The 12999-nt window shown below is 41.6% G+C and overlaps 1 protein-coding gene across 1 annotated transcript in view; it reads left to right on the top strand.

The window, feature by feature from the left end:
- Positions 1–11370, top strand: part of PTPRG (protein tyrosine phosphatase receptor type G) — a 401446-nt gene extending 390076 nt beyond the window's left edge. The window contains exons 23-29 of the mRNA XM_065075568.1: positions 772–865; positions 2117–2193; positions 2621–2749; positions 5058–5204; positions 6001–6143; positions 9233–9368; positions 10101–11370. Coding sequence (XP_064931640.1) covers positions 772–865; positions 2117–2193; positions 2621–2749; positions 5058–5204; positions 6001–6143; positions 9233–9368; positions 10101–10247 — 873 coding nt within the window. The 3' untranslated portion in view covers positions 10248–11370. The remainder of the gene's footprint in view (positions 1–771; positions 866–2116; positions 2194–2620; positions 2750–5057; positions 5205–6000; positions 6144–9232; positions 9369–10100) is intronic.
- The last annotated feature ends 1629 nt before the right edge of the window (positions 11371–12999 follow it).

Raw genomic sequence — 12999 nt, 5'->3', positions numbered from 1 at the left:
GAAACACAATACGCCTTTCTCATTTCTAATAACTATGCTTGCTGCTTTTCCGTGCTATGTCATATCTGCTTTCACCCTGGCCAAAGTAAACCGTTTTGCTCAGATCTCCCATTTGAAACGTAAGGTTTTCTGACTGCATTTTATTTGAATGCATTTAAAAATATTCTCTGAGACTATGTATCATAAGAAGATTATACATGACATCTATTTTCACAGCTAAACTCACTCAGTTAATAACTACCTAAGGAACTGAAGCTGTTAAATTACACCAGGTGCCAGGCTATATGAAAATGAACAGGCGCTTCTCAGAATTCACTTGTAGAAATCTCAGTACTTCTCCATCAGTCAAGGCATTCCAGATGCTTAATTACTAAATTAAAGAAACAAGCGCTAGCATGCTCACACACACACAAAATGCAGCAGGGGAAAAAGATTTCTTAGTTTAAAAAGTGTTGCACTTTATGACTGAACATATCTGCAAATCTTTGAAATATATTCTCAAGGATAACTAAACGTAGTGTTCTGTGAAAATATATTTTGATGGAACTGCGTTTTTAGGATTTTTCGAAGCTGAGCTCTGCAGAGATCTTTTTATCCATTAAACATGTTGTACGAAAAGGATGATTTCCATTGGCATCTTGAGTATTTTAAACAAGTTTAACAATGCAGTTTATTCTTCTACTGATACACCTTCACAGGAGTTGGCAAAGATATCTCCTTTCTTCACTTAGAGTGCTGTGAGGACTGACTTACTACTTTATTCTCTTTCAGCTGGTTACACAGTGTAATGCAAAATACGTGGAATGCTTCAGTGCTCAGAAAGACTGCAACAAAGAGAAAAACAGGAACTCATCGGTCGTGCCATGTAAGATCACATCTTCGGTTTGATTACTGCCTAGCGTAACTTTTTGTACTGAATTTTCCCGACGTTATGCACGAAAAGGCATCGCCACTAGGAAAGAAAAATGTAATCTTTGTTCAGACCAAACTGTCTTGTCTTTCAGAATTACCCTGATGAAACTGAACAAAAGAAAATAGTTACAGTGTCAGCCAGATATACTGTCCAAGTGAAATGTTAATTTAAGGTGCTTAAGAATTTGAATAATTAGGTAGGGGAGACATCTATGGAATACTGAGATAATTACTTTGATACTGCTCCCAGCTCAGGTGAGATCTCCCAGGCTGGTTGGCACAAGTTGTTTGTAATTCAGCCACTGCACTCAATTTCTGCATGTGAGCCTCCCCCACATTTGAGGGTATTTAGTGCCTGAGGCCGCAGTTCCACAGTCACTAATATGGAACCTGTGTGTGGCTGCCAAGTGGTGTGAATTTGCACCAGACCAAGTGTGGGCACAAGGTCATTCCCCTGCCATTACCCAGAGTACAGGACACCCAGGACAGATGATAGCCAGGCTAGCACAAAGTGATAATCATACAGATACGGTCCATCATGAAGTTTGTTACTACAAAGGCAGGTCATCAGGATATATTACATCTTAAAAAACAATGTAAATGGGGCAGAAACAATCTATATAACTTTGCACTTCATGTCATGTAGCTGCAGTGATTTTGGTTTGGTGCTTGGAGCATGTCAGTTGGTTTGAAGATGTTGATGAACCCAGCCCTCAAACACAAAGTGTAGATCTGCTGAAGAACACACACACGCTTCTGGTGGTTCCCATTAGGGACGGGTTTTGTCTCTGGAGGTTCTCTCACCCTCCGGCTGGGAGGAGTGAGTGGTGGTAGGGAAAACAAAACGCATCAGCTGGGTTTGCGTGCTGCTGGAGACAAATGGAACACTACAGTCAAGAATTACCTGAAATCCCCTGTTATCAGTGCATATACTGTTATTTGGTAATTCAGCCTGCTGTGAAAATCTTTACTATAGTAAAATTTGATTCCTGAAATTACTTTGTCCTTGTGGGAATATTGTGCAACATTCTGTTTTATATCCTGTGTTAGCAGGCAATGCTTTAACGCAGTTAAAGTGCTGGCCTGCTCCTGCGGGAGAAGGGAGCTGCACAGCGTTTGGTTTGTTAACGTCTGAGAAATTCTTACTTTCTGCATTGTGCCATGACCAGACTTTGATCCTATTTTTTTTTTACTAATCTTACAGCTGAGCGTGCTAGAGTGGGCTTGGCACCGCTGCCTGGAATGAAGGGAACAGATTACATTAATGCCTCTTATATCATGGTGAGGAAGCCAACACCTAATTACAAAGTAAAATAAATTCTAAGGTGCTAAATACCAGATGCCTATAATTGTCTTAATTCTGTATGTAATGGCTGTGTATTAACAGATGAGATTTTAACACCTTCCCCATAATGTAAAGCTATTAACTGTGTTTTATTAAAGATTGCTGCCTAAAAAAATTAAATACAAGATGCATTTAGATGGAATGTGTATTTCCATGAGATACAGTCAAATAAATACTGGGATTTAGAGTAAATGAAAACAACAGGGACTCTGCAGAATGGAAATGAAGTTATAAAATTATAGTCTGTGTGAAAATATTGTGGAATAAAATGAAATAGGGTCATTATGTGTCCCCAAAGATTAAATTAATGCTTTAAAATGTTGAAGGCAGCAAGTAACTGTGTGGTTTGTTTTGCTGCAAAAGGGCTACTACAGGAGTAATGAGTTCATCATAACCCAACATCCACTGCCGCACACGACTAAAGACTTCTGGCGAATGATCTGGGATCACAATGCACAAATCATCGTCATGCTGCCGGACAACCAGAGCCTGGTGAGTTAAAGGTGTCCCTCCCTGCGCGGTACCACCGTCACTTAGCCCAGCAAGGCATTGGCATAGGGTCACTGAGTTACATGCTGTGGCTGTTTTCTGGTTGAAAGCTAGCTAGTTTTTGAGCCACCTTCTCAAACTTTGGCATGAGCTTGTTACAAAAAGACAAGTTCCGTGATGTGGGGGCGTGTTTTTTGCTCTCCCCTTCTGCACTCACCCCTGGGAAAGACATCCTCACCTGGATGGACCACAGTGCCCATAGGCAGCACAGCAGTGATGATGAGCTCTGCCAAGCTCCTGAGGGCTCCCTGGCTGGTGGGATGTGAGGCACTGAGGTTCCTGGGTGGACATAGGCCACAGGTAAGGACTTTAAAAGGTACAGAAATGAAGCAGGGACAGTAGGATAGTTGGATTTTTGCCCTGAGGGCTTGAGGCTCAGGCCATGCAAGACTACAGCTGTGCAAAGTTTACAAATGCTGTTTTTGATGAAAGTAAAAAGCAAACATGTATGTTAATTTAAGTGGAAATAATGAGGCAGAGAGAGAAGTAGACACAGGTGAAGTGGTAATCACTACTTCCAGATTTACTCGCACGCCTCAAGAGTGCACGTTGAAAGGGATTAAGAACTAAACGGTTCGTTTTTTCATGCACGCACCACTGAGGTGAATAGACAATTGTAGCTGAGAGTGGAAGAGAAACAACCTTCATTACAGCAAGAAAATAGCAGTCATGAGGGGCCAGTAAAGAGGCACCAGTCAATACGCTTCCTGCATGCCGCGCGATGAAAGGGATTGCAGGCACTGCAAGGCAAAGAACGTTCAGAGAAATCCGATCGAATCAGAAAGCGCTAATGAAATGAAAGCGTGTCAGGTGGAAATGAAGAGGCTGATCTTGTCTTTACAAGTACATGAAATTGCTCTGCAGAACAATAGTGATTAAAGGGTGAGGGAGAAACGTTGGACTCGGCCGCATCCCTCGCAAGGACACCTGGTCCCTTCTGTCACCTTTCCTGTTCCCAGGGCAGAGGTTGGCCAGGAGCATCCCTGCCTTGGCTCCATGTTTGGTGTGGGTTGAGTTGGCTGGCACGGGACTGAGATGGTGCCAAGGTGCTGAGTGTGTGATGCCCAAGGACAATACAATAATCCAAGCTACCTGCTGCATGAGGACCTGTCCCATGGCAGGACAGGTCACTTCCCAGCATGCAGTGACATTACACTGCTTGCTGGTGCCTCTGCTTTTTGAGGGCATAATTATCAAGGACTTAGGACCCTAAGTCCTATTTTCAGAATACACATTTAAGGCCCAAATCTCAACAGTATCCTGTGCATCGCATGCATCAAGGCTCCAGGCCTACAGAAATAAGCCGGGTTTTAGAGACACACTCATGGCTGCAGCGGGATGAAGTGGGTTTGTAGCAGGTTTGTAACTCATGTTTTCTCATGAGTAGGACATGGGTTGTTCAGAGACTCAGGCTGCAGTGCTGTGCCTGCTGCCAGAGGAGCTTTGGTGCTTATGCTCCAGGGACAGCAGATCCCTGAAGCCAGGAGGAGAAACAGGCTTTGCGTGCATGTGGTGACAGAGCCTAATTTTCTTTCTCTGCGGGAAATCAGGAATTCACAGTTATTCTTTAAAGAATGGCTTTGACAGAATGTTATCTACATTCTGTCAGGCTCCTTCAGCACTGAACTTCTTCCACCATTCACAGTCTCACCGAGATTTTATAGTGTCCCTTCAGCAGAGGAGTTTTGCTGGAGAACTTGCATTAAGTTAAGCCAGTGGTTTTTTTCAATGCTAAGAACATTTGGGTTTCTTCCTTCCTCCTCACTCCTCCCCTCACTCCTAAAAATTCAAGCCCTATGGAAGTATCCATCAATCTTCCACCTCGAACTGATCCACTGACCTTGACTTTTGGATTAGACCACAATAAACACCAATTAAAAATAATAAGCAATTAATTTTAAAGGTCAATGAGTTTTTTCTAAATAGATATCTGACTTTCATGCAAAAGTGTGTAGGCAGGAGATAATAAAGCCTGGTATACAATACAAAGGTTAAGTATGAGTGAGCTAGGATAACCATTTCCCTATGAAACCAATTAAAAAGCAGACATTACCTGTTTGGACACACAAAGGAAGGATCTGGCAGGCTTACTGCCTACTGTAATAGTGAATTTGGTTTAGACAGAAATGGCTTTTAAAGGTCAGCTCCAGATCATCTCTATTTATCAAACCAATTTTTTGATCCACTGGATTTTTCAGTCACACACAAGGTATCCAAAAGGCTGCAGTAGTGTGTTGTTTCATTCCTCCAGGCAGAAGATGAGTTTGTGTACTGGCCAAGTCGTGAGGAATCCATGAACTGTGAGGCCTTTACTGTGACCCTTATCAGCAAAGACAGACTGTGCCTCTCTAACGAAGAGCAAATTATCATCCATGACTTTATCCTCGAAGCTACCCAGGTAAAATAAACTTCCAAGTGTGGGTCTTGGCTTTTCACCAAAATGTTACTCATGTCATGTAAATAGGGAAGAAGAAGAGTTCAGAAACAGTTTTGAAAAGGATTTGCTTGTAAATGCATGTGCATGCATATTGCTCACACAGGAAAGGTGTTCTTGTTGGCTCCTTCTGCCTCTCAAGTCTTCTACTACCAGGTAGATTCCTCTAGCTAGTGAGACCGTAGTGTTGTGTGTCTTATTTGAAAGTGAAGGCATTGTTTTTAATTTTGAAATCACACAAGTAAATTCAATTATTCTTTGTAAAGTACAGCAAAGTTTATTGACCTATTTCTGTTTCTAAAATTCAGCATTTATAGTTTAAATGTTTGGGGCTCTTAATTAAGGGATTTTATGTAAACACATTTCTTTTGAGCTATAAGCCTGCCTCTGATTTGCTATCCAGATTGCAGCTGGATATTTCTGCAAAACATTAATTTGCAAACTCCTTTTGAATTTGAATTCCTGGGTTGCTCTTCTCGTTTGACTTTTGAGCTTTAAGGGCTCTGAGAGAGGTTTACGTATATATAAGCCCGTAACTCAAAGTATTTTATCAATGAAACATGCTGTTAAAGTTGCACTATTTTAGGGTGTTTCAGTGTTACAAAGATGCTAGAGCTGCATGTCTGTTATCTTTCTATACAAACTGTTTGGAAGAAGAAGGTACCTGTTCAATTTGTAGTGAGTCTCTTCCCTCTTCCTACCTGGAGTGGATAAATGTGGAACTGAAGTCGCTAATACCCAGGCTGGTTTTTCATTGCAGGATGACTACGTTCTGGAAGTCCGCCACTTTCAGTGTCCTAAATGGCCAAACCCAGATGCTCCCATAAGCAGTACCTTTGAACTTATCAATGTAATCAAGGAAGAGGCCTTAACAAGGGATGGCCCCACCATAGTTCATGATGAGTATGTCATCTCTTTTCTCCCATTTATGTGCGGGTTGTACAAGGAGTTACTCAGCTACAGGACACTTGTTAGGACTGATGTTCATTCTTGCATGGAGCAGATGGGGTTTAGTGGTCTATGGAACAGAATCAGAAGATTTAAACTTCCGTGGATGAGTTTTCAGTTGGCATCTGAGGCCAAATACCTTTTGTTTAGTGTAGGTTTTACAATGGTCATAAACTTAGGTGGACTCAGAAAGCGAGGCTGTGTTAGCTTTGTAAGCATTTTGGGTTCTTCTGCACCTGGAATTATCCCAAACAACCTGTTTCAGAACCCAGCAGAGCCCAGGTTTAGATCAGGCTCTAAGCAGCCCAATATGGGCTTATAGAAACCAGTTTCAAAACAGCCTGAGCTCATGTCTAACAGCTCAGGTTTAATGTGCTGTGTAAGACAGAACAAGCTCAGCTCAGCTGTGTCTCAGGATGAGCAGCAGAAGTATCTTGTGACAAAGGGCCTGGATTTTCTGAGAGCAGATTTATTTTTCCCCCTTCTGCTTCCCCAAAAACACTCCAAGGGGCCCATATGGTGCCCAGGGGGAGGGAGGGAGCCCGCTAACACGGCCAGCATGCTCCAGCACTTGTCTCTTTTGTAGTGCAGTGGTGGGCATTGTCTTGCCAGCTATGCTTGAATGCTCAGTTATAAAGGGTGCTGCTAAATATTGCATTGCATATTATTACTTTGCACACATTATGGAGCTGCAAAATACTATTATAGTGAAGCTGGTGCCTGGGTCCAACAGGATCTCTTTGAGGGACAGTTTCCTGGCAGGCAGAGCGCTTCCTGGAGTCATTCTGCCCTTAAATTCCCAAGGAAGCCCAATTTCAGACACTGAGCTGCCCTTAGAGCAAACACCAAGCCAGCGTAAACAACTGCTACACCTGCAACCCCCCCGCACTCCAGTCCATTAGACCTCGTGTCATTAGTACACAACAGAATTAGTGGGAAAGTCCTGGCAATCTTCACCTTCCCTGCAAAAGCTTTATTAGCGTACTCTGGTATTTCAGTGGTCAGATCAGCCTTTGTGCTGCTGTGTGATCATACGCTGGGATCTGCCTTTGCTGAAGGACCTTTTCCTTCACATCGGTGTTTTGCTACTGCAACAGGTTTTTCCCAACCGGCTCCTGCACGTGGTGCCTCGGGCTGCAGCAGGTAGTTTTTCTCCCGCCGCCTCCTGCCCTGCTAATGCACAGTGTAAGCTCTGTTGCCTTTTGCCAGCACTGATTAATTCCAGGCGAGTTTTAATATTCATGCTTTGGGTAGTCTGGAGTGAGGTTTTGCTACTCTTGCAGTATTTAAGATTATGTTTTACAAAATTAGAACTATTATTGATTTGGGCATTTCATGCTAGGCTGAAAAAAAAATAATCAAAATCACATTCCTAACAGTGCTGAGTCATTCTTTCTGTAAATTGCTTTTTTGGTTTATTTGTCATATTCAATGATTTTATTCTTATGCCTAATACATAATGTGGATTCTGCTTTTCATTGGAGCCTAAGCAAATGTAGCTGAAAATGAAAATTTCCCTTTACTACATGCAACAACTACATCACATAATCCACTAATAATTACAACTGAAGATTAATTCCAAATATATGGATTCGCAGATACTAAATGCATGTGGTATTTAGGAAGTACATGGTGGGATGAACTTGATACCAACATTTCAAGTTCCAACTCAAGACAGTTGTCAAGATTTTTTAAATATAACTGCCCATATATAGGCAACTAGATAAAGATTTGCTGCATAGTTTTTTGCGAGAAAAGCCTTCAGATTGTTGGGAGCTGGACATTATCCGCCCAAGTAAAAATGAGGCCATTAGGCCCTCAGAGGCATTTAGTTGTGTCCCATCAGGCACAGGCACTGGCCGCTTTGTCCTCTCTCCCTGTAGATAATCAGCCACAACCGTTTATATGGTTCTGCTGCTTCTTCTAGAGACTTTTCATATATAGCAGATCTATTGTCATCTGATTTCTGTTTCCCATTTCTAGGCAAATTGAGTTTGCAAAAATCATACAAAATTAAGTCAGCATATGTCTCGATTTCCACAGGAATGCTGTAAAAAATCCTGGTGGTAATCTTATGATACCAGATGGCATTGCAGCACTTGCTGATTGTTGAAGTTTTCATGTACAGCTCTCCAAATGGTTTACAGAGCAAGTCAGCACCAATGTCCTCTTTTACAGGTGGGGACATTTAGACACAGAATTTCTCAAGTCACAAAGCAAAAGCCATAGCATGGACAGGACAGAATTTCAGTCTCCTGAGTACGGGGAGAGCAGAGGACAGTTGATGCTCCTCAGAAGTGGTTACAAGCCCCTGTTGCTCAGGATCCTTTATCCCATGCCCCACAACTGCACACACGATTCAAGTACACCCACAGATTCAGCAGCAGGAAGATTTCTACCTGACCAGTATCTCAAGGACGCATTGATTTGTGCTCCTGATGAATAACCGTTGCACAGGTTCTTATTAAATGACAGCACAGCTCAACTCTTCAGAATCTGTAATGTCTCTTGGGTGCCCAGCTCAGGGATGTTGCCTTTTGCCGATGAATCAGACCTAAGGAAGGCTTTGAGATGTGCCCCATTTACTTGTGAGCACCTCATATCCGTGTTAGTTTTATATAATTGTCAGATGTGGAGGAAGAGGCGAAGTCTCATTTCTCTCTAATCGTTTATGTTTTGCTTGAGCTCCCACTAATGAATTTAAAATACGCTCAGCTATATTGCAGATGCTTTCAGCACATGTGGCATGTGAGAACTGATCTCTGTGTTACAGTCTCCAGGCTGGATATTTTTAAATGGTTCATGTTCTTCTGCTGTTACAGTTCTTTGTATTGGATACTGCAGATATCCTGACATGACTGGTGTACCATCAAATTTCTTCTATAAATTAAAATGAGTAAAAATTAGCCGGTATAAAACAAGCATTTAAGAGATACAAAGATGAACTACAGTAATCAAATAAGACCATATCAACATTTTCATGGCTCCGTGTCAGCGTGCAGGTTTATTTCTGAGTAACTTATCATTTTGGTGTGGTTTTTCAGGTATGGAGCTGTGTCAGCGGGAACGCTATGTGCCCTTACCACCCTGTCCCAGCAGCTGGAGAATGAAAATGCTGTCGATGTTTTCCAGGTGGCAAAGATGATAAATCTTATGCGTCCTGGAGTATTTACAGACATTGTAAGTCTTTAAATGGATAGTTTACAAGGTTTTCATCTGAGACCAAAAGCATGAACTGAAACATACATTCTGTATGTTATCAAGCCCTACTAGTCTGCTACCAAGCTGAATTTGCATTTGAGCTTTTTTTGTATAGTTGTCATTTTTTATGAACCTCAAACCCGCAGTGTAAGTCTCTGATTTGCAGTTCAGCTTATTTCTCGTACAGTCACAAGGGCACTGCACAGGCAGCCCTAGTAGACAAGGACCTTTCAGCTTTTCGTCATCCCCCCGCCAGCCCTGTAAATTCAGATACACTATTTAAACCTGGCACATTGTGATCTGAAAGGCTGCAAAGGGCAGGTGGAGCTGCAGGGAGATAAGCTTGTCCATGGCTGTGCTGGTACGAGGGGACAACCTGGGGCCGAGCTGTGGGCTCAGGTGTTGTCCTGTCCTCCTGTAGTCTTTAATAATATATCGGGAATAAAATTATCCACCCCAAAGTGGAATTTTGGGTTGACAAGGTTAAACTAGGCTAACAGAGATAATTGCTCTCATTTTCTTTGCTATATGTATTCTTCTAGTCATGAATATCCTTCACCTTCCCTGGAAATGCCATATTTAAGTGCCATTGGCTTATGTACTGAAAGGATTGTCCCTGTTCGTGGCAGGGAGTTGGACTAGATGACCTTTAAAGGTCCCTTCCAACCCAAACTATTCGATGATCGAAATAACTTGTCTTTTCTTTTGCAGGAGCAGTACCAGTTTCTTTATAAGGCAATGCTAAGCTTGGTCAGCACTAAGGAAAATGGAAATGGTCCCATGACACTGGACAAAAATGGTGCTGTGATGGCCAGTGATGAATCTGATCCCGCAGAAAGCATGGAGTCTCTTGTCTAATTGGAAACCTGAAAAGGCACTTAATTTGTAGAACTTCTGAACACTGAGTGAACTTTTTTGAGGCCTTTTTGCCAGACTCTAGGTTATACAATAACCCAATTACTTTTTTACACTGATAAAAGTTTTGATATTTATTTTTTGCCATTTTATGTCTTAATGGTATCCTACTGAGCATTTGCACCTCTGTTTATTTCACACAGTGAAACGCAATTTTATCTAGTTTGCACTATATGATCAGTGTTACTGCCTATAATATTCAAATACAAGACAAGCCCTGATGTGACATTCCATGACAACAAACATACGCTTTTTCTGTTTTGTTTAAATGCAGTGAAGTTTTGCTAACTACAGTGACCCTCGAATCTTAAATCTTGAATGCTAGGCCAGATGGATTATTTCTACGACAGATACTGTACCCCTTCATACCATATTTATTATTTTAATGATCACGTCACAGTTTAGGTAATGGTATTCTGCATTCCAGTGGAGTGGATGAGCAGCATTCATCCTTTCTTGACAAAACATGGCAGGTGATTATTAGGTACAGTGAAGGTGTAATAGCCTTGTGGAGCTGAAACAATTATTTCTGTATTGTTTCAAATTGCTGTTTCGTACACTTAGAAGGCTAAGACTTGCCTCACACGGAATATATAAATTACATACAATCTGATTATAAATTAGATGCAACCCATATGTGGGATGCAGCGATAGGTTTTGAATTTACAGTTTCAAAGTTTCCCCACGTATTCAGAAAAATGTTGATTTTAGTTTTTCACCAGCCCTATGATGGGAAAGTATTTTGGTTTTACTCTCACCAGAGCCAATACAGTGAGAAACCTACTACAACCCCAAATCAGACCTGTTTTCAGATATATTGAAGGTAGCAATATTTTACATTACTAAGCTATTCAATATTTTAAACGCATTAATTTCCTTACTATTTCTTGAATATGACCTCACACCTAATGGTATGTTACATGATGACAGGCGTTTCTTAATTTCATAATTGTTAGATGCCATTTTTATACAGGTGTGTAATTTTCATACTTTAGTGCTAAAACATAAAGTACTGATCCATATTTACTGGTGAAGCAAACTAATAAAAAAACTACCTATAAAGTTACATTCTCCCTCTTTTTTTTGCCAAATTAATTCTTTAGCGCAAACCTAGCTTATCGTGTTTTCTCTGCCATGCCAACAAAATTGTTTCCCTCAGATTATATAAATAACTGAATTATTGTTTGGAGCGTTTAAGTATCCATCCTCACTGGCTCCCTTTTCCTTTGTGTTTGGTCACAATTCAACAAGGTCCATCCCTGTTTAACAACAGAATTAAGCACATCCGTAATTCTCCTGAAAATTAAAGCTAATTGTGTCCTTCATAGCTCGGTTAAGTAGGGAGGGGTTATTGAATCTGCCTTGAAAAGGAAATATGTCGTTTCAGCCGTCCTGGTGTTCGGTATACAGTTAAAGGCACTATCCCTTATACATGGCATTGGTTTCTTTACTGCTAAATTTCACCTGCACAAAACATGCATTGTAATTTTTCAGGACTTGTCAAAATGTTACAGCGTGGGGTTTTTTCCATTTAAATGTAAACCTATTAATTTCTGCCAGTCCAGTCTTGCTGAAATACAGACGTTTGGTGAGGCAAACCCAGCTTCTTTTGTTGGAGGGGAGGGCAGGGAGGAAACTTGGCTAAGAGGAAGGTTCTGTGCATTTTCACATGCAAGGAAGCTGACAGTGAACTGCTTAAAATTATCCTGAGAGTAGGTATTTTGGTTCAGAACCCCCTGAGGTAACAAGCAGATACGGCCTCGCTGAGAGCAGAGGAGCTATGCAAACTGGTATGTGCTAACATCTGGCCTTTTATTTTTAATAAGGGGAAGATTTCCTACTATGGATACGCTTGATTAAAAACACCAAAGTATTTAAGAATTCATCAGCAACCTTTTACATAGTTAACTTCTCCGTTTGCTGACTCCCTCTATACAAGTGACTGAAATAACTGCTGATGCTGAACAGTATAATACATCTGTGGGTTCAGTCAGGAAATCCCATGTCCAGCAACAGCTAGTCCAAATAAAAAATGTGCAAAATATTTCAAAAGAATGCTTTATAGTGTGTACCCGCTTTGCACTGGGACAGCCCAGCACCCAGGATGGAGTCAGTTTATCTCTGGTAGGAGTTAGGACTGGCTCTCCAGTCGCTACAACCCAGTAATGAGAATTGTTTAAGTCAAGTTTCAAGTGCTGCTGCCTGCGAGGGCTGGAAGGTTTCGCTGTGTGGCTGGGGAGCCCCCGCTCGCACACCAGTAGCCATCCTGGCCCTGGCAATTCCAACTGGTAGCACAAAGGGGCTCTGACGAGTTGGATCAGTTTAATCTGAAGTCTGTAAGTTCCGGGGGAGGTGTAGGGAGAAGTTAAGAATGCAAAGCCTGACAAGAGCGAAGTGACACAAAGATTACTGCAGGCATTGAGAGGGTTGGATTTGTTCAGTACTTGCAGCTGATTACTTTTCATTTGACTGGCATGATGGAAGATAACTGTGGTTCGTGACACACTTCCTGAATATCCTTGGTTTAATCCCTTCTCACGAGTTTTTTAAATCAATGAAAAAAAAGAAGCTGTGGCGGGTTGAACTTGGGTGGATGCTTTGGAAATCCATGCATTTGCATTGGGATTTTCCTACACCTGGAATACTTGCATGGGGTTTAATCCATGGGGAAATAATTGACGCTGCTGTTCTATGA

This window comes from Columba livia, chromosome 10, assembly GCF_036013475.1.
Source record: "Columba livia isolate bColLiv1 breed racing homer chromosome 10, bColLiv1.pat.W.v2, whole genome shotgun sequence".
Classification (NCBI taxonomy): Eukaryota; Metazoa; Chordata; class Aves; order Columbiformes; family Columbidae; genus Columba; species Columba livia.
The sequence above is the reverse complement of the archived record's forward strand: the minus strand, read 5'-3'. Positions and strand labels throughout refer to the sequence as shown.